This window comes from Mobula birostris, chromosome 22, assembly GCF_030028105.1.
Source record: "Mobula birostris isolate sMobBir1 chromosome 22, sMobBir1.hap1, whole genome shotgun sequence".
Classification (NCBI taxonomy): Eukaryota; Metazoa; Chordata; class Chondrichthyes; order Myliobatiformes; family Myliobatidae; genus Mobula; species Mobula birostris.
This window is the reverse complement of record NC_092391.1, coordinates 63,047,536-63,067,613: the sequence shown is the minus strand read 5'-3', so window position 1 is coordinate 63,067,613 and position 20,078 is coordinate 63,047,536. Positions and strand designations below refer to the sequence as shown.

The 20,078-nt window shown below is 42.0% G+C and overlaps 1 protein-coding gene across 4 annotated transcripts in view; it reads right to left on the bottom strand.

Annotated features, from left to right (window-relative positions):
• pi4kab (phosphatidylinositol 4-kinase, catalytic, alpha b) overlaps nucleotides 1-20,078 on the bottom strand; it is a 347,746-nt gene that overhangs the window by 191,335 nt on the left and 136,333 nt on the right. For all 4 annotated transcript variants that reach the window (XM_072240890.1, XM_072240891.1, XM_072240889.1 and 1 more), the window contains exons 17-19: nucleotides 15,378-15,481; nucleotides 5,742-5,910; nucleotides 2,057-2,107 (exon numbers count right to left, since the gene is read on the bottom strand). In XM_072240890.1, the coding sequence (XP_072096991.1) occupies nucleotides 2,057-2,107; nucleotides 5,742-5,910; nucleotides 15,378-15,481 (324 nt within the window). The remainder of the gene's footprint in view (nucleotides 1-2,056; nucleotides 2,108-5,741; nucleotides 5,911-15,377; nucleotides 15,482-20,078) is intronic.

Sequence of the window (20,078 nt, the reverse complement as noted above, 5' to 3'; positions counted from 1 at the left end):
CCTTTCTGCAACCCAAACCCTATTTAGGAAGGAGATGTTTCACTTCGGAGATTGTTTAGTTTTAAAACAGGATTTATACAGCAAATTAAAATGATGAACTGAGCAACCAGAAACGAATGTATTAGCTGAGCAGCGCTGGTGTGGTAACAATGATTCAATTCAATACATAGACAGAGAATAATAATTTACCTGGCAACATTATTACTTAAGGAAGGAGATTTATTCAGACAATAGTTGCAGACAAAACAACACTTATGTGCCATGGAAAGGCTAGGCTAATTTTTGTGATTGGTAGAATTGTCCTTTCAGATGTATTCCAGCTGAAGCATAAGCAATGACTAATAGAAACATCACCCAACCTTTAGCCCCACAAGGGAAATTCCCCATTAACTCAAGGAAAGTTTGCTATACCCTTTGAATAGTTCTTGTCTGTTTCAAGTTCAAACTGAAACAAGTTCACCCAAAGACATATTTACAAAGGCACGAATTGTACTACCACAAAAAATCTTTTCAATGCTGGAAGCTTTCCTCAGTGAACAAGTTTTTAAAATCAGAACTTTGTTCATGCAGTCGATAACTGGCAAAAAAAATTTGCAACAAGAAGGTAACTCTTGCTCTTTGGTTGTTTTGCAAGAATAAATATTTACATTCTGCCAAAAATGTGAGTTGTCAACTCTGCAAATAGTTCAACAGACCAACAGCAGACCAACCTCAACAGGGGCAGGTGAAGGCATTGAAAGCAGAACACCCATTGCTCCAGACTACAAAGAGAAGAGTAATACTTGCTATGGGTTTTCCGAGGCATACTCACTACTACATTACGTATTTCTCGATCTGCTCAGTCGCTGCCTGTCACTGTCATTAAGTCATAGAAAATTACAGCACAGAAAGAAGACCTTCGGCTCATCTAGTCCATTTAAACTGTCTACTCCCACTGAACTGCACCAGGACTATAGCCTTCCATACCCCTACCATCCAGGTGTCTATCAAAACTTCTCTTAAATGTTGAAATTTAGCACTATTTGCACTGGAGCTCATTCTACACTCTCATGACCCACTGAGTGCAGAAGTTTCCCCTCATGTTCCCCTTAAACTTTTCACCTTTCACCCTTAACCCATGACCTCTGGATGCAATACCACCCAACCTCAGGGGAAAAAGTCTGCTTGTTTTTACCCTATCTATACCCCTCATAATTTTATATACATCAATCAAATCTCCCCTCAGCATTCTAAGTTCCGAGGAATAAAGTCCTAACCTATTCAATCTTTTAACTCAGGTCCTCCAGTTCCGGCTACATCCTTGCAAATTTTCTCTGTACTTTCAACCTTAATATTCTCCAGTAAGGCATCTCAAATCCCATCTCCAAAGGATACTTCCAATTATCTGTCCCACCTCTATTAGTCCAAAACGAATGCTCTCTAGTGGACATTAAATGTTGCTCTTTGTCCATCAGTGTGTTAAAGGAATTGGCGGCATTTCAAAGATTCAATAATACATTTATTATCAAATATGTATAAATTAAACAACCTTGAGATAAAGACCAATACTCAATACGCAGAGGAAGAGAAAACAAAACACAAATCATGAAAACAATAGAAGCAAGCAACAGCATTCCGAACCAAATTGAATCCTTAGATCCAAATCCCCAGAGTAGGCCCCAAGCCTTGGACTCAGTTCATCATATTAGAAGGGCAAATTGCCACAAAGCTCGCAGACTCAAAGCATAGCAGCCGGGGCAGTCTCACATCAGCCTTAATGCCTTGGAGAAAGAAGTGAACATAGAAAAGAGTTGGATTTTACAATGTTTTAATTTATTCTATTTTTTGTTGCAATTAAAATTAAATTTACCTCGTGAATGGATAGTCTACAGATAGACACAAGGTAAATTTAATTCAAGTGTGTGCAGTGCTTATCAGAATATACTTTCTTCCAGTTTATAAGTTGCCTGAAGATTCTCATAGAGCAGTTGAGATTAACAGCAGAGAGGGAGGACACCAATCCTCTCATGTTCAGACTGGTGGTGAATTTGGTAGAAGGTATCACAAAGTTACTTACCACTGCTATGACTGGAATAAGAACTCCCAAATTTCCTGCACTGCTTGAAGCCTGAAACAAAACAAAATTATTGATTGGGTTATTCAAAATTCTCTTAATACATCATCAGCTATATTAAATTTCAGTTTGAGTCTGAAATAGGGCAGCATAAGTATTCTTGGATAGATAGAAGCTCCATTACGTTCAGAAAGAGTGTGAACTTCTCATTAACAGACAGCTTCTTTTTAACTTCCATGTAGCTTGGACATATTTCTCACACTCAAAACTCATGAATAATGCAAACATTTTAAAGATAATCTTTCTAACCATGATAATTCAGTCAACATTTGGGATATACTGTACAAATGTCTAAGGCACCTGTGTGGAATCAAATGACCATGCCTGGTGTCTTGGGGCTGGGTGTGTCTGCACCCACGCTACCCCCTACCCCGGACACTTCTTCTCTGCCACCTGTCCCACATCCCACCCACTGCGCTCCACCTTCGCCATATGTGCCTAAGGCTTTTACATTACTGTAATTTTATGTATGGCACTGTACTGCTATATTTATGTGTCTAAGATTTTGCACAGTACTATAAAATTGTAAAAGCTAGTTATAGGTTAAAAAAAAATCAGTACCACAGATGGCTTTGATGTGAAGAAATCAGCAACAGAAATATACCCTTGGTGGCCACTTTATTAGGTACACCAGACCATCTACTTGTTGATGCAAACATCTATTCAACCATTCATGTGGCAGCTACTCAACGCAACAAAGCATGCAGACATGGTCAAGCGGTTCAGTTGCCATTTGGACCAAACTTCAGAATGGGGAAGTGACTTTGACTGTTGGTAGCAAACCTTGTGATTTGAGATCTCAGAAACAGCTAATCTCTTGGAATTTTTACACACAACTATCTCTAGAGTTTACAGAGAATCGTGCGGAAAAAAAATACATCCAGCGAGCAGCAGTTCTGTGGGCGCAAACACCTTGCTAATGAGTGGGGTCAGAGGAGAATGGCCAGACTGGTTCAAGCCGACAGGAAGGTGACAGTAACTCAAATAACCACACGTTACAACATGGTGTGCAGAAGATCATCTCTGAACACACATGTCGAACCTTGAAGTGGATGGGCTACAGCAGCAGAAGACCACGGACATACACTCAGTGGCCACTTGGTTAGGTACCTGAGTGTATAATAGCGATCCCTCAGAATTTCAACAGGCCTAGTTAATGAGATGTTTTACCAGTGTATTGAATTTCTACCAATTAAATCAGGGATATAATATGCAGTAAAACCTAACTGATTTTTATTTTAGCCAGCTGCATTTCCAAGAGGCAATTTTTCCTTTTGCCAAGTAAAACCCCCAAATCCAATTTGTATTGCGGTGGACTGTATTATTCTGGCAATTTTCTTCCTGAAAATTAATGGCTCAAGATTCACCACACATGGACAAGGTACCGGGGTGTAAATTATGAGCAACACACACAAAATGCTGGAGGAAGTCAGCAAGCCAGGCAGCATCTATGGAAATGAACGAACAGTCGATATTTTGGGCTGAGACCCTTCATCAGGACTAAGAAGAAAGGGGGAAGATGCCAGAATAAAAAGTGCAGGAAGGGGAAGGTGGGCTTTATTCCTACATAATCTCAAATGTAAGCCTGGTACTCTTTCTTTCCCTTTTTCCTATGGGCCACTCTCCTCTCCTATCAGAATTCTTTCCTCTCCAACCCTCAACCTTTCCAACTCATCTGGCTTCATCTATTACTTTCTGGCTATTCCCTTCTCCACCCCCACCTTTTTATTCCGGTGTTTTCCCCCCTCCTTACCCAAGGGTGACCTGCAGGCTAGCAGAGGGAAGGGGCGCCTTACACCTCCTTTGGTACATCTCCACCCCGCCACCCATATGAGGGGTTTAGAAAGGATAAATGCAAGTAGGCATTTTCTACTGTTTTAAACCTATTACCTTTCTTGCTTCAAACCTATGAAGATACAGTACCAGCAATAGGGATTCTCCCCAAGTCCATGTGGCTTTCCTCAAGGCGCTCCAGTTTCCTTCCACATTCCAAAGATGCATGGGTTACTATAGGTTAGTAAGATGGAGAGACTGAGAGGCTTAAAGAAGGAATTCCAGAACTTTGTACCAATCTTAAAGAGAAAGATCAGCTTAATTTGTCACGTCTATCAAAACATAGAGTAAAGTGCGTCATTTGTGTCAACGATCAACACAGCCCGAGTATGTGCTGGGGGAAGGTCTACAGGTGTCGATGTAGCATGCCCACAGTTTACTAACCCTAACTTGTACATGTTTGGAACATGAGAGAAAACTGGAGAACATGGGGGATGTCCAAAGCAACACACACAAAATGCTGGAGGACCTCAGCAGGCCAGGCAGCATCTATGGAAAATAGTACAATCAACGTTTCAGGCCAGGACCCTTCATCAGGACTCTTGGATTGGATTTCCAGCATCTGCAGATTTTCTTGTGTGTGTGATTGCTTAGAGTAAACGCTTTTAACAACTGATATGAATGAGAAAATCAGAATCCAAAGCAAAAATAGCAACAAAATAATCCGTTTGAAATTGGAATTTGTTCAATGAAACAAATACTGGGCAACACTTAGCAGTGTTAGTGAAATAACATGATTTATTTACAAGGAACGGAGTACATTGCGACACAGAAATGAATTGCAGGGAAACCTCTGCCATGTACGGAATCCCTGTTGAAGCCAGGAAGGCAAAGTCTACGCAATAATAAACAAATTTACCAGAGTGACACATACAAAATGCTAGAACTCATCAGGTTAAGCCACACCCACAGAAGCATAGGCTATGGAGGAATTGAAATATGATAGAAAACAGCAAACTCCAATGGGTCAAGGACAGTGGAAGCAGACGAATCAACTGTCTTAGTTCTTGCCATGAGGAGGTTGCCATTTTGTGAAGCTACTTTATATCCTTCATTTTGTGAATTGATTTTGCTCTTCTGGATCAGTGTTTTAAATAGACACAATGCTGGACCCACTGGATTAGAGATAATTTCCAAATAAGAAGTTATTTGTGAGTTATTCTTTGGTTACATGTAACATGCAGGTTTGTGAATGGTGGGGTCTGCCCTGACCGATTCGAGCAGGTTACTAGCTTAGTAACTGATTTAGAACAAAGAGCCATAAATTACCAGCTTCACTTGCAAAAGAGGGCAATAATTGGATGCTTGCTTATACCAGAGCCAATAAGTAGGAGCTATAGGTCAGATGACCCATAGCCAATAAAACTGAAATAGAACGTTTGAACAGGTAAGGAATTCATATAAAAGTAGAGGCTTCAAAAGCAAACTTGCAACAATTCCAGAGATTCACCATTGCAAAAAAGAACCAGGAATTGGGAGATGAAAGGAATGATCACCTGGCCAGTGGAAGAGATCCCCTATTTCAATGTTGTAAATTGGAAAAGTGGTCTTAGAGAGCATTGGTACAAAGGGAACAGTAGAATTCATGTTCTGAGTTGTTGGCCTCGTGTCAACATAGTTACATTATTGTTTGTGCAGAGACAATAAAGTAGAAGCTTCAATTAATTAAGAACTGCATAGTGAGTTTCTTCAGCTAGTTCCGCTGATGAATGGTTAACAAACAGTACACGTTTCCGGCCAAGACCCTTTGTCAGAACTTGAAAGTAGTTTGCCAGTGATGCCACCTGGCGCTTACCTTTAATGCAGGACCTTTCTCACTCGCACGTTCACTGGCCCTCTTCCCTTCCAAACCCAGCTGCACAAACAGCTCGAGCAAGTTGACGAGGAGTTCATCCACCAATTGCTCCCCCTGCAGGTTGGCTGCAATGTTGGCGAGGGCATTGATAACTGCTAGGGAGCAGTGCCTGACATGGAGAGACAAGGACAAGACATATTCAAATCATCTCACAGTCGTATTATATCCAGTTATTATCCACATGTATTTGCCTCTTATAATAAGTTATGTATTGGTCAATGAGTTAGATATCTTAGGAGAGGTGGTGTCCCAGTTTCATAGAGCATTGCTGATCTGCCTAGTCTCATCAACCCGCAATTGGACCATAGCCCTCCAAACCACTCCCATCAATGTAGCCAGCCAAATTTCACTTAAATATTTCTTCTATCTACCACATCCACAGGCAGTTCATTCCACCTTCTGAATGAAGGAGCTCTCTGTCAGATTCCCCTTTCACCCTAAACCTATGACCTCCAGTTCTAGTCTTGCCCAACCTCAGAGGAAAAAGCCTGCTTGTATTTATCATCATCATTATGGTGCCACGTCATATGACGTGTGTGACCATGGTCTTCCGTCTATCTTTAATCCATCTTTAATTTGTTCTTGGCATTTTTTTGTACTGAAGTGCCTTATAGGCAATATCTTTACAAGACAGGTGACCCCAGCCATTATCAATACTCTTCAGAGACTGCCTGCCTAAAGTCAGTGTACACATAACCAGGACTTGTGATATGGTAGTTTGCCTCCCTGGTGCCAGGGCCCGGGATGTTTCTGATCGCGTCCAAGAGATCCTCAAGTGGGAGGGAGAGGAGCCAGAGGTCGTGGTACATATAGGTACCAATGACATAGCTTGGAAAAGGGAAAGAGGTCCTGAAAGAAGAATATAGGGAGTTAGAAAGGGAGTTGAGAAAAAGGACCACAAAGGTAGTAATCTCGGGATTACTGCCTATGCCACGCGACAGTGAGAGTAGGAATGCAATGAGATGTAGGATAAATGCGTGGCTGAGGGATTGGAGCAGGGGGCAGGGATTCAAGTTGTTGGATCATTGGGACCTCTATTGGCGCAGGTGTGACCTGTACAAAAAGGACGGGTTACACTTGGATCCTAGGGGGACCAATATCCTGGCGGGGAGATTTGCGAGGGCTACTGAGGTGACTTTAAACTAGAATGGTTCGGGGGAGGGAATCAAATTAAGGAGAATAGGAGAGGGGAAGTTGGTTCACAAATGGAGAAGGCAGGTAGATGGTGAGGGAGGGAGGATAGGCAGGGGACGGAGATCAGGAGCAATCAGACCAAGGATGTAGGGGAAAAGGAAGAAAAAGATAACAAAGTTGTTTGCTCCATTAAGGATAAACAGAGAGTGGGAGGTGGAGAGTTTCTAAAATGCATCTATTTTAATGCTAGGAGCATTGTAAGAAAGGTGGATGAGCTTAGAGCATGGATTGATACCTGGAAATGTGATGTTGTAGCTATTACTGAAACATGGTTGCAGGAGGGGTGTGATTGGCAACTAAATATTCCAGGATTTCGTTGCTTCAGGTGTGATAGGGGGGAGGTGTTGCATTGCTTGTCAGAGAATATATAACAGTAGTGCTCTGGCAGGATAGATTAGTGGACTCATCTAGGGAGGCTATTTGGGTGGAATTGAGGAATAGGAAAGGTGTTGTGACGCTTATAGGGGTGTATTATAGACCACCTAATCAGGACCGAGTACTGGAGGAGCAAATTTGTGAGGAGATAGCAGATATTTGTAGTAAGCACAAGGTTGTGACTGTGGGAGATTTTAATTTTCCACACATAGACTGGGAAGACCATTTTGTAAAAGGGCTGGATGGTTTGGAGTTTGTCAAATGTGTGCAAGATAGTTTTTTGGAGCAATACATAGAGGTACCAAATAGAGAAGGGGCAGTGTTGGATCTCCTGTTAGGGAATGAGACAGGGAAGGTGACGGAGATATGTGTTGGAGAGCACTTCAGGTCCAGTGATCACAATACCATTAGTTTCAGTGTAATTATGGAGAAGGATAGGACTGGACCTAGGATTGAAATTTTTGATTGGAGGAGATGCGAAAGGACTTAGAAGCAGTGGATTGGGACAATTGTTTTATGGGAAGGATGTAATAGAGAAATGGAGGTCATTTAAAGGTGAAATTTTGAGGGTACAGGATCCTTATGTTCCTGTTAGGTCGAAAGGAAAGGTTAAAAGTTTGAGAGAGCCATGGTTTTCAAGGGATATTGAAACTTGGTTTGGAAAAAGAGAGGGATCTTCAATAAATATAGGCAGCTTGGAGTTAATGAGGTGCTTCAGGAATGTAAAGAATGTAAAAAGAAAGAAATTAGAAAAGCTAAAAGAAGATACGAGGCTGCTTTGGCAAGTAAGGTGAAAATAAATCCAAAGGGTTTCTACGGTTACGTTAGTGGCAAAAGGATAGTGAGGGATAAAATTGGTCCCTTGGAGAATCAGAGTGGATGGCTATGTGCGGAGCCAAAAGAGATGGGGGAGATTTTGAACAATTTCTTTTCTTCAGTATTCACTAGGGAGAAGGATATTGAATTGTGTAAGGGAAAGGAAACAAGAAGGGAAGTTATGGAAAGTATGACAATTAAAGAAGAGGAAGTACTGGCGCTTTTAAGGAATATAAAAGTGGATAAGTCTCTGGGTCCGGACAAGATATTCCCTAGGACATTGAGGGAAGTTAGTGTGGAAATAGCAGGGGCTCTGACAGAAATATTTCAAGTGTCATTAGAAACGGGGATGGTGCCGGAGGATTGGCGTATTGCTCATGTGGTTTCATTGTTTAAAAAGGGTTCTAAGAGTAAACCTGGCAATTATCGGCCTGTGAGTTTGACATCAGTGGTGGGTAAATTGATGGGAAGTATTCTCAGGGATGGTATATATAATTATCTGGATAGACAGGGTCTGACTAGGAACAGTCAACATGGACTTGTGTGTGGGAGGTCATGTTTGACAAATCTTATTGAATTTTTTGATGTAGTTACTAAGAAAGTTGACGAGGGTAAAGCGGTGGATGTTGTCTATATGGACTTCAGTAAGGCCTTTGACAAGGTCCCACACGGAAGGTTAGTTAGGAAGGTTCAATTGTCAGGCATTAATATCGAAGTAGTAAAATGGATTCAGCGTGGCTAGATGGGTGATGCCAGAGAGTAGTGGTGGATAACTGTGTGTCAGATTGGAGGAGGGTGTGTAGCGGTGTGCCTCAGGGATCTGAACTGGGTCCAATGTTATTTGTCATATATATTAATGATATATGATGGGGTGGTAAATTGGATTAGTAAATATGCAGATGATACTAGGATAGGTGGCATTGTGGATGATGAGGTAGGTTTTCAAAGCTTGCAGAGAGATTTATGCCAGTTAGAAGAGTGGGTTAAAAGATGGCAGATGGAGTTTAATGCTGATAAATGTGAGGTGCTACATTTTGGTAGGACTAATCAAAATAGGACACACATGGTAAATGGTAGGACATTGAAGAATGCTGCAGAACAGAGGGATCTAGGAATAATGGTGCATAGTTCCCTGAAGGTGGAATCTCATGTAGATAGGGTGGTGAAGAAAGCATTTGGTATGCTGGCCTTTATTAATCAAAGCATTGAGTATAAGGGTTGGGATGTAATGTTGAAATTGTATAAGGCATTGGTAAGGCCAAATCTGGAGTACTGTGTACAGTTCTGGTCACCGAATTATAGGAAAGATGTCAATAAAATTGAGAGAGTATAGAGGAGGTTAACTGAAATGTTGCCTGGGTTTCAGCTCCTAAGTTACAGAGAAAAGTTGAACAGATTAGGTCTTTATTCTTTGGAGCATAGAAGGTTGAGGGGGGACTTGATAGAGGTGTTTAAAATTATGAGGGGGATTGATAGAGTTGACGTGGATAGGCTTTTTCCATTGAGACTAGGGAGACTCAAACAAGAGGACATGAGTTGAGAGTTAAAGGACAAAAAGTTTAGGGGTAACATGAGGGGGAACTTCTTTACTCAGAGAGTGGTAGCTGTGTGGAACGAGCTTCCAGCAGAAGTGGTTGAGGCAGGTTCGATGTTGTTGCTTAAAGTTAAATTCGATAGATATATGGACAGGAAAGGAATAGAGGGTTATGGGCTGAGTGCAGGTCGGTGGGACTAGGTGAGAGTAAGAGTTCGGCACAGACTAGAAGGGCCGAGATGGCCCGTTTCCGTGCTGTAATTGTTATATGGTTATATGGTTATATGCACCAGCAGCTCATACGACCATCCACCACCTGCTCCCATGGCTTCACGTGACACTGATCAGTGGAGGGAGGCTAAAGCAGGTGCTACACCTTGCTCGAGGGTGACCTACAGGCTAGCGAAGGGAAGAAATGTCTTACGCATCCTTTGGTAGAGATGTATCTCCACCCTTTGCTTGTATTCACCCTTCATAATCTGAATTGGAATGCCAACATACATGGTGTCAGCAGGCCACCACTAGGGTGAAATTAGTCACAGAGTACTATAGCACAGAAACAAGCCCTCCAGCCCATCCAGTCCATGCCGAAATATTAGTCCTCCTTGTCCTTGTCCCATTGACCTGCCTAGGGCATAGACCTCTTACCCCTCCTTATCCAAACTTCTCATAAATGTTGCACTGAACCACTAGTTCAGTTGGTGGGGCTACTCGATACTGAAATAAAATATATTGGAGAAGAATTGGGCCATTCAGCCCATCAAGTCTCCTCCGCCATTTCAGCATGGCTGATCCACTTTCCCTCTAAGCTCCAATCTCCTGCTTTCTCCCTGTATCCCTTCATGCCCTGCCTAATCAAGATCCTATCAACCTCTTCCCTAAATACACTCAATGACTTGGCCTCCACTGCTGCCTGTGGCAAGGAATTCCACAGATTCACCACTCTCTGGCAAAAGGAATTCCTCCTCATCTCTGTTTTAAAAGGACACCCTTCTATTCTGAAACAGTGTCCTCTCATCTTAGACTCCCCCACCATAGGAAACATCCTCTCTACATCCACTCTCTTGAGGCCTTTCAATATCCGATAGGTTTCAATGAGGTCACCTCTCATTCATCTGAATTCCAGTGAGTCAATGCCCACAGCCATCAAATACTCCTCAAATGACAAGCCTTTCAATCCTGCAATAATTTCCATGAACCTCCTTTGAACCCTCTCCAATGTCAGTGCATCCATTTTTAGGTAAGGGACTTGATTTCCATGATTTCACTGTATTGACAAGTCCCTGTGGGGAAGGAGTTATTACATCTATTGATACTTGTGATTTCTATGCTCAGTCTGAGGTAATGTTGGCAAGAATACCAAAATGAGTGTTTATTCAATTCAAGCCCACGGTCTCCAACAGAGCAACCAAACGGGGTGATTTAATGATCCATGAATCACATTGCCAGTTGTAGGAGCAATGTATCCATTTATTGTCTGTCTGTATTGTATTTACATTGTGCATCCTCACTCTGGGATAAGGTAATTTATCATGCAGGCTTGGGCAGTGGTTAGCGAGCAACGTGCAGCATTGCATGGCGGTTAAAATAAACAAATATAGTCACCTATAAAGAGAGGGGTGAATAGGGAGTGCATATTTCTCTTTGATTGCTCGTCTTTGTTTGAATTTGATCCAATTACTTTTACGTGAATTACGGAAGAGTTGAAGGATTTTATTGTTGGTTGGTAATAAAGGATGAAAATGTATTTTTGCAACTTGGAATTCAGAATCAGGTTTAATATCACCAGCAGATGTCGTGAAATTTGCTGTCTTTGAGGCAGCAGTACAACGCAATACAGAATAATAGAAAAAAAACATGAATTACAGTAAATATTTATATACATATAACAGTTAAATTAAATAATCAGTGCAGAAAAAAGTAGTGAGGTAGTGTTCATGGGTTCAATGTCCATTCAGAAATCATATAGCAGAGGGGAAGAAGTTGTTCCTGAATCATTGAGTGCGTGTCTTCAGGCTTCTGTACCTCCTTCCTGACAGTAGCAATGAAAACAAGACATGACCTGGGTGATGGGGGTCCTTAATGATGGTCTTTCAGCGACTTTTAGCTGGTTTTCAAGTAGTCCTTGCAGCAGGGTCATTAACATCATCGCTCATACCCTCAAACAAACTGGCACTAAATGACTGACACAACCAGCGCAAGAGACAAGCACCCCAATGTTGTAGGGATCTTTGTAAATCCCACAAAGTTGCCACGAAAGTTAATACTATTTTAGGAATTTATTGGAGGGGAGGGGGAAGAACAATGTACTGGGGTTAGCCGTAGCGACTGGGTGTCTGGCACTGTAATTTGGCTTTGTGGCTCAGAAAGGAATGGCGGAGGTGGGGGGGGAGAAGAAGGGGAGTGCAGTCGTCATAGGGGATTCCATAGTTAATGGAGCTAACAGGACATTCTGTGGATGTGAAAGAAACATGAGATGGTATGTTGCCTCCCAGGTGCCAGGGTCAGAGATGTCTCTGATTTGGTCCACAGCATTCTAAAGGGGGAGGATGAACAACCAGAAGTCATAGTACATATTGGTACCAACCACATAGGTAGGAAAAAGATTATTGAGAGTTAAGAAGGCGCAAGAAGGCTAAGTTAACAAATTTCATGACACATGCTGGTGATAATAAACCTGATTCTGATTCTGGTGTGTTGGCCTTCATTACTGGGGATTACGTTCAAGGCTGTGAGATGATACTGTAGCTCTATAAATCTCTGCTCAGACCACACTTGGAGTATCATGTTCAGATCTGATCTCCTCATTACAGGAAGGATGTGGAAGCTTTAGAGAGGGTATAAAGAAGATTTATCAGAATGCTTCCCTGATTAAAGAGCATGCCTTGAGGATAGGAAGTGTAAACTCAGGCTATTCTCTTTGGAGCAAGGGATGATGAGAGGCGCCCTGATAGAGGTGTACAGACAGTAAGAGGCATGGTTCAAGTGGATAGCTAGACTTTTTCCCCCAGGGCAGAAATAACTAATCAGGAGGCATAATTTTAAGGTGATTTGAGGAAAGTATATGGAAGATGTCAGGACTTTTTTCGATAGAAAGTGGTGGGTGCTTTGAACATGCTATCAGCGGTGATGGCAAATACATTAGGATCATTTAAGAAATCCTTAGATAGGCACTTGGGTGATAAAAAATGAATGTCTATGTAGGAGAAATTGATCTCAGAGTCTGATGTCTGCACAACATCATAAGCCAAAGGGCCTGTACTGTGCTGTAATGTTCTACGACCACAGTCAGGCTTGGAAAGTCCTACAAAAGGTAGCAGATTCAAGCCCAGTCCATCGGGGTAAAGCTTTCCCCATCATTGAGCACATCGACATGAAACGCTGTCGCAGGAAAGCAACGTCCATCACCAGGGACCCCCACCTCCCAGGTCATGCTCTCTTCTTGCTGCTGCCATCAGGAAGAAGGTACAGGAGCCTCAGGACTCACACCACCTGGTTCGGGAACAGTTATTATGCCTCTACCATCACGTTCTTGAACCAAAGGGGCTAACTTCACTCAACTTCACTTATCCCCTCGTTGAAATATTCCCACAATGATTGGACTCACTTTCAAGGACTCTTCAATTCATGTTGTCGATACTTATTGCTTTTTTATTTACTATTTCTTTCTTTTTGTATTTGCACAGTTTGTTGTCTTTTGCACACTGATTGAACACCCATTGATTCGGTCTTTCATCAATTCTATTATGGTTATTATTCTATTCTGGATTTATTGAGCATGCCCACAAGAAAATGAATCTCAGTGTTAGTATATGGTAACATATATGTACTCTGATAATAAATTTACTTTGAACTTTGGAATATTTTTGCTGCAGCATTTTCAACACAGATTATCAAGGAATAGGGTGACCACCATTTTGTCACCTCACCTGAACAACACATATCTTATAAAAAAAAGGCACTATTTTGTTTCAAAAAAAGGCTTAATAGGATTTTTTTTTAATGACTGGACTGTATTACAATAGATGGTGAAGCAGATTCAAGTAATTTTCAAAAGGAAATTGGGTAACTATATCAACTCAGGGAAAGTGCTTCTTCAAGATGGTGCTGGCAACACACAGCGACGTTTTGTAGCAGCTCACAAAACTTCTAGAAATACTTCCTCTGAACTACTGTGGCTGTATTCTGCAGCTATTGTGTTTCTTTATATCTGAAAATGGTGAAATATATGTACTTCAAACTTTGAACCAGAAGGAAGCTGAACTAACTGAAAAGTTTGCTCTAGAAATTATTACAAGACACAATGAACCAAATAACATCCTTCAGTATTAATAATAATAATAAGTACTTTATTGACCCCAAGTGGGAAATTTTTTCATTACATTTAAAAACACACTTAGCAGTGTGCAGACTTAATTAACAATAATATACAGAATAATAATAAACACAATAAGTAACAATGTACAGTAAAGTGCAATAATGTACGAAATAATAAAGCAGAGAATATTGCTCTCCTGTCGCACATAGATGAACTTTTGTATATGCTTATTGCATTTGGTAGGAAAGATTTTCTGTAATCCAGGAGATAGTGAATTTGTCTACACCCATCCTTTGCAGTTTCTCGCTCAGAAGTGGCTGGATTATACTGAATGTGATTCTCATAAGGCCAATAGCATCATCCAGGTGAGAGTGAACTCATTGCAACAGGTAGATGGTGGCAGTACCCACTCCCACATGAGGTTGGTAGGCAAAATGTAAAGGGTCCAGTGAAGATCTTGCCTGTAGTCCAAGGTAAGTCAGGATCAGCCTCTCCTGCACCTTCATCACATGAGACGCGTGGGCAATTGGTCTGTAGTCATCAAATCCAGATGGGGGTGTCTTCTTGGATTCAGGAACCAAGCAGGAAGTCTTTCATCGTACCGGTACCTCTCCTGACTCAGACTCAGAATGTAAAGGTGCTGTAAAATAGCAGACAGCTGGCTTGCACCGGCTTTCAGTACCCTTGGGGCTGATACCGTCCGGGCCAGCAGCCTTGCCTTGATGGCAGTTTCTCTAGTTGTCTCCTAACCTGACCTGCAGTCACAGTCAGGGGGGAGAGGGTGGTCATCCCCGTGGAGGCAGGATATTCCAAGGTTGGTGGGGGGGGTGGTTTGGCACACAAGCACTCACCAGAGGGGAGGGAAGTATGGAGATGCGGAGCAGAAGACAGGATTTGCCAATTGTTCTTGAGAAAGATAATGGTGATTTTAAAGGCCTTGGCTCAAAAATGTTCTCAACAGAAGAAAGCCATCCACTGCCATTTGCCGAGGAGTGCAAAATGCCTAAACAAAAAGGCTCATAGATCGAAAAATAAAAATACAGAAGAATCTGCAGATGCTGGAAATCCAGAGCAAAACATACAAAATGTTGGAAGAATAAAGCAAGTAAGGCAGCCTCCATGGAAGGGAATAAATAGTCGATGTTTCTGACCAAGACCCTTCATCAGGACCTGATGCTGCCTGACCTGCTGGGTTCTGCAGGCATTCTGTGTGGATCTAATAAGCTGTGTTGCTTCTTTGCATGGATTTCTTTTGAACATGAATAGATCAAACCGAATGGAAAGGAAAAACAAAAGAATAGTGTGTACACATGAAATGCAGCAAGAATTCAGAGCTTACCTGTAGCCATGGTCTTTGTGGTCTTTAGTTGCTGAGTAAACAACAGAACTGGCTTTCACACTGATTTGCTGAAAGAGGTTCCACACTTCTTGGTAAATATATTGCTGTAAAACATAGGAGTTGATCAGTCCACCTCAACACACTGAAATATTTAATATTGGGAACCGCACTTAAGTCTCGTAAATCAGAAGTGGGATAGGCGAACAGCTAACCAGTGGGCATTTTCTCAACTTTTATAAAGCTATAAGATATAGGAGCAAAATTAGGCCATTTGGCCCATTGAGTCTTCTCCACCATTTCATCGTGGCTGATCCATTTCCCTTTGAGCCCTAATCTCCTGCCTTCTCCCTGTAACCCTTCATGCCCTGATGAATCAAGAATCTTTCAATCTCTGCCTTCAATACACCCAATGACTTGGCCTTCACTGCAGCCTGTGGCAACAAATTCCAAGATTCACCACAAAAGAAATTTTTCCTCATCTCCATTTTAAATGGATGTTCCTCTATTTTGAGGCTGTGCCCTCTGGTCCTAGACTCCTCCACCATAGGAAACATCCTCTCCACATCCACTTTATCAAGGCCTTTCAACATTTGATAGGTTTGAATGAGATCACCCCTCATCCTTCTGAATTCCAGCGGGTACAAGCTCAGAGCAATCAAATGCTCTTTATTTAAGCCTTTCAATCCCAGAATCATTTTTGTGAACCTCCTTTGAACCCTCTCCAATGCCTGTAATTTATGTGCAAATTGCACTGCTCGGGTACTTTGCTACGGGAAAAAAGGTCCTCTGCCTGAAGTTAAAATGAAAATAAAGTCATATTAAAACCAGCGTTTCCTCTAATTTTCTTTCTAACAGCTGCATGGGCCAATCATTGCTCTGAGCACGAAATTTTTGCACAGCCTGAGAAGTGCATACAATATTTCTTATTGTAAAACGTATATTATGGCATTGGCATCCAGCAAGCCGGTGGTTTATTAACAATGAGCTACTGACTTCTATTCTGTTTATTGTTACAATTTGTAACAGTGTTGCAACTGCAGTGTGGTATATAGCGACATGTATGTACCTTGATAATAAATCTACTTTGACCTTTAACATAATTTCAACATTATATTAACATTATATAAAAGAAAATTCCAGTTGTGCGGCAACTAATGCTATGTGCGCTCCTAAGGGAGTGTCAGTTACTGCGAGGCTACCCACTCACACAACTTAAGAGAAACAGTGATGAAAACATAATGCTAAAAATACTCAGCAAGTTAGGCAGCATCTTTGAAAAGAGAAATAACGGTGAATGACACTTAACAACATGGCTTCTAATAATCTAAAAACAGTGAGACAAATGGAAATAAAAGATGTTGAATGCAGCCTCATCCATCCACAGTGAAATGTCAATGATCTACTATCCAACCATTCGGATCTCCTCAAACAACAGGAATTCTGCAGATGCTGGAAATTCAAGCAACACACATCAAAGTTGCTGGTGAACGCAGCAGGCCAGGCAGCATCTCTAGGAAGAGGTACAGTCGACGTTTCAGGCCGAGACCCTTCGTCAGGGCTAACTGAAGGACGAGTTAGTAAGAGATTTGAAAGTGGGAGGGGGAGGGGGAGATCCAAAATGATAGGAGAAGACAGGAGGGGGAGGGATGGAGCCAAGAGCTGGACAGCTGATTTGCAAAAGGGATATGAGAGGATCATGGGACAGGAGGTCCAGGGAGAAAGACAAGGCGGGGGGGGGGGGAACCCAAAGGATGGGCAAGGGGTATAGTCAGAGGGACAGAGGGAGAAAAAGGAGAGAGAGAGAAAGAAATTCGGATATCCTGATAGTTCGGATCTGGCTGACTGGGTATAATAAGCCCATAAGATAAAGCAGCAGAATTAGATCACTTGGCCCATCGAGTTCACTCCGCCATTCTTTCACAAATGATTTATTATCCCTCTCAAAGCCATTCTCCTGCATTTTCCGCATAACTTTTGACACCCTTACTAATCAAGAACTTATCAACCCCCACTTTAAATATCCCCAATGACATGATTCACCGCCCTCTGGCTAAAGAAGACACTGGTGAGGCTGCACTTGTTGTATTGTATTCAGTTTTCATCATTGTGCTATAGGGAAAATGTAGGTTAAATGGAAAGAATACAGACAAGATTGACAAGTACATTGCCAGGATTAAGGACTGAGTGATAGGGAGAGGTTGGAGAGGTGAGAAATTTTGCTCTTGGAGTTCAGGAGACAGAGAGGTGATCTTACATACATGATAGCCATAGACAGCGTGAATGCACTCAGTCTTTTTGCTCCCAGCGTTGGGGGAACCAAAAACTAGAGGGTACAGGTTTAAGGTGAGAAGGAAGATTGTTTAAGAACTTGAGTGGTGAATTCAAATCAGAAACTTAAGAGGGGCAACTCTTTAAAAATAAACAGAGGGTGGTACACATATGCACTGAATGACACAGAAAGTCACTGAGGCATATACAATAAAGAGTTTTAAAAGCCAGCTGGACAGATACATGGATAGGAACAATTTAGAGGGCTAGGGACATCTTGCTGTCCATGGACCAGTTGGACAGGTACATGGACAGGAACGATTTAGAGGGCTAGGGACATCTTGCTGTCCATGGACCAGTTGGACAGGTATACAGACAGGAACAGTTTAGGGGGATAGAGCAACTTGGTGTCCATGGACCAGTTGGACAGGAATGATTTGCAGCAGCCTTTCTCAACCATTTTTCCCTGGAGTAACAATTGAAATAACTTTCAGGTCTCAGGGAACCCCTGCATAACAATTATTTTATCTAGAGCTCATGGTATATTATCATGTTCAATAAGTTGTAGATGTAATAATCCAAAAATAATTGTCAATGCTGCTTTGAGTAGAGAAAGAATTTTAACCAATCTTTCTTGAAAAAAAACACATCATTAAGCTTAGTTTACTTCTCTTGAAATTAATCTTTCTTTCTCTTTCATAAATTTTAAAAACTCGTAAGGCAAACAGAATACATTTCTCAATTCTGGGTCAAACCTGAGATAAGCACACACAGATTTCAACTGAAATGAGATGATGTTCCTGACGCTTGTTAAACAAGAAAAAGCTTACTCACACTTGTAATAAGTTGAAAACTGCAGCAAAATATTCATTGTTTTCCTATGATTTTCTTTCACAGAAAACCAGAACTTGTCCAGGGGCAGGTCAGTAAATCTCATCTTGAGTGTACGGTCAGAGTGCAGCTCACAAAGTTCTTCCTCTTCTCTCAAAGTCAAGTTCTCAGGCTGAGCAGAAGATTTAGAGAAAAGGTCCCTCACCCAGGAAAAATACTGTTTGATATTGTTCTGCAGTTCTTCCAGGTGGTTTTCAGTAAGGCTCCAGACTTTCTGATATCCTTCCTCACTCTCAAGCCCAAGCAGCTGTAGAAACATTTCAAGATTTCCTTTTGCAGCATGATTTTTCCAAAGATTCCGTTTCCTTTTAAATCCAAGAATCTTGTCACTTGAAGTCAAAACATTTTCTCCAGGGCCTTGCGAAGACTTATTCAACCAGTTCATATGATGAAAAATGTCTGTTCAGTAAGCTAGTTTCTGCAGACATTCTTCATCTTCAAAGCACTTAGCAAAATCTGGCCTACTATTTTCCTGAAAGTACTCCTGCAATTCACCTTTCAGTTCAAATACCCTGCTGAGAACTCCTTTGTTAAACATTCTCGAATGAATGGTCTTTCAGCTACTCAATAACTTGCTTCATGAGTCCTTTTACTGACTGTGACTTTATTTTCAAAAGCTTTAATCTGTTTGTTTTGAGATTTCAATAGTCATTTAAAATAATCAGCCCTTTTACATGTCATATGGCGTGATTTGTAGTTAGGTGTGTTCAATTTCGCTGGAGCTACATTTGTAAGTTGTTTGCCACAGACTAGACCAATGGAATAGGACAACTTGGATCACCATGTAAATCCCATTGATAGGAGCTTTCGTTGTAAAGATATGGCATCAACTGATTATTTTACCGTCCTCTGCTTTTGGTTCCAGGACCCAGAAGAGGCTGATGGATTTCTTCTGGGTCAACTGGAGGCATGGGGTCTCTGCTGTGGTCCTCAGTCTTCTGATCGCAGAGAGTGGTCTGTCGTTGATGTGTGTGTGCACCCAGCTGGCGGCTGTCCGTCTCAGGACTTACAAAGATACTTGTATAATGACATTCCTCCAAGATGGCATGCACAGGCGGCGTACTTTCTCCGCCAGGGACACTGCCTGCAGGACATGCGACTTACAGTGGACAGCACCAGCCTTGCTGCTTTGAGGGAAATGCCTTGCTTTTCCCAAGAGCAGTTGAGGGTATGGGGTCTAGTCTCATCTAGACACAGTGCTCCTGTGCTGGTGGGAGATGGTACACCAGCTGCAAGGGGGACTGGTCCCCATCCAATCATGAAGGATGTTGAGGGGGCTTGGGGTAGTAGACGGGTTTTGGCTGCACCACCACCTGATGGGCCAGAAGTGCTCGTCGGATCCAGGCCTCAGGTACCACATGGGAGAAGGTCCCACACCATGTGAGCTGTCCTGCAGGGATGCCCACTGTACCCATCCGTGACTCTCCAAAGTGTTTCTGTATGGCTGCTCTTGAACATCTTTCACTTCCTTGCCTTCATCTGCCGACCAGACTTGCCTTGGCAATCTGTTTTACTATCTGGCAGCTGAGGAAATCCCTTTAT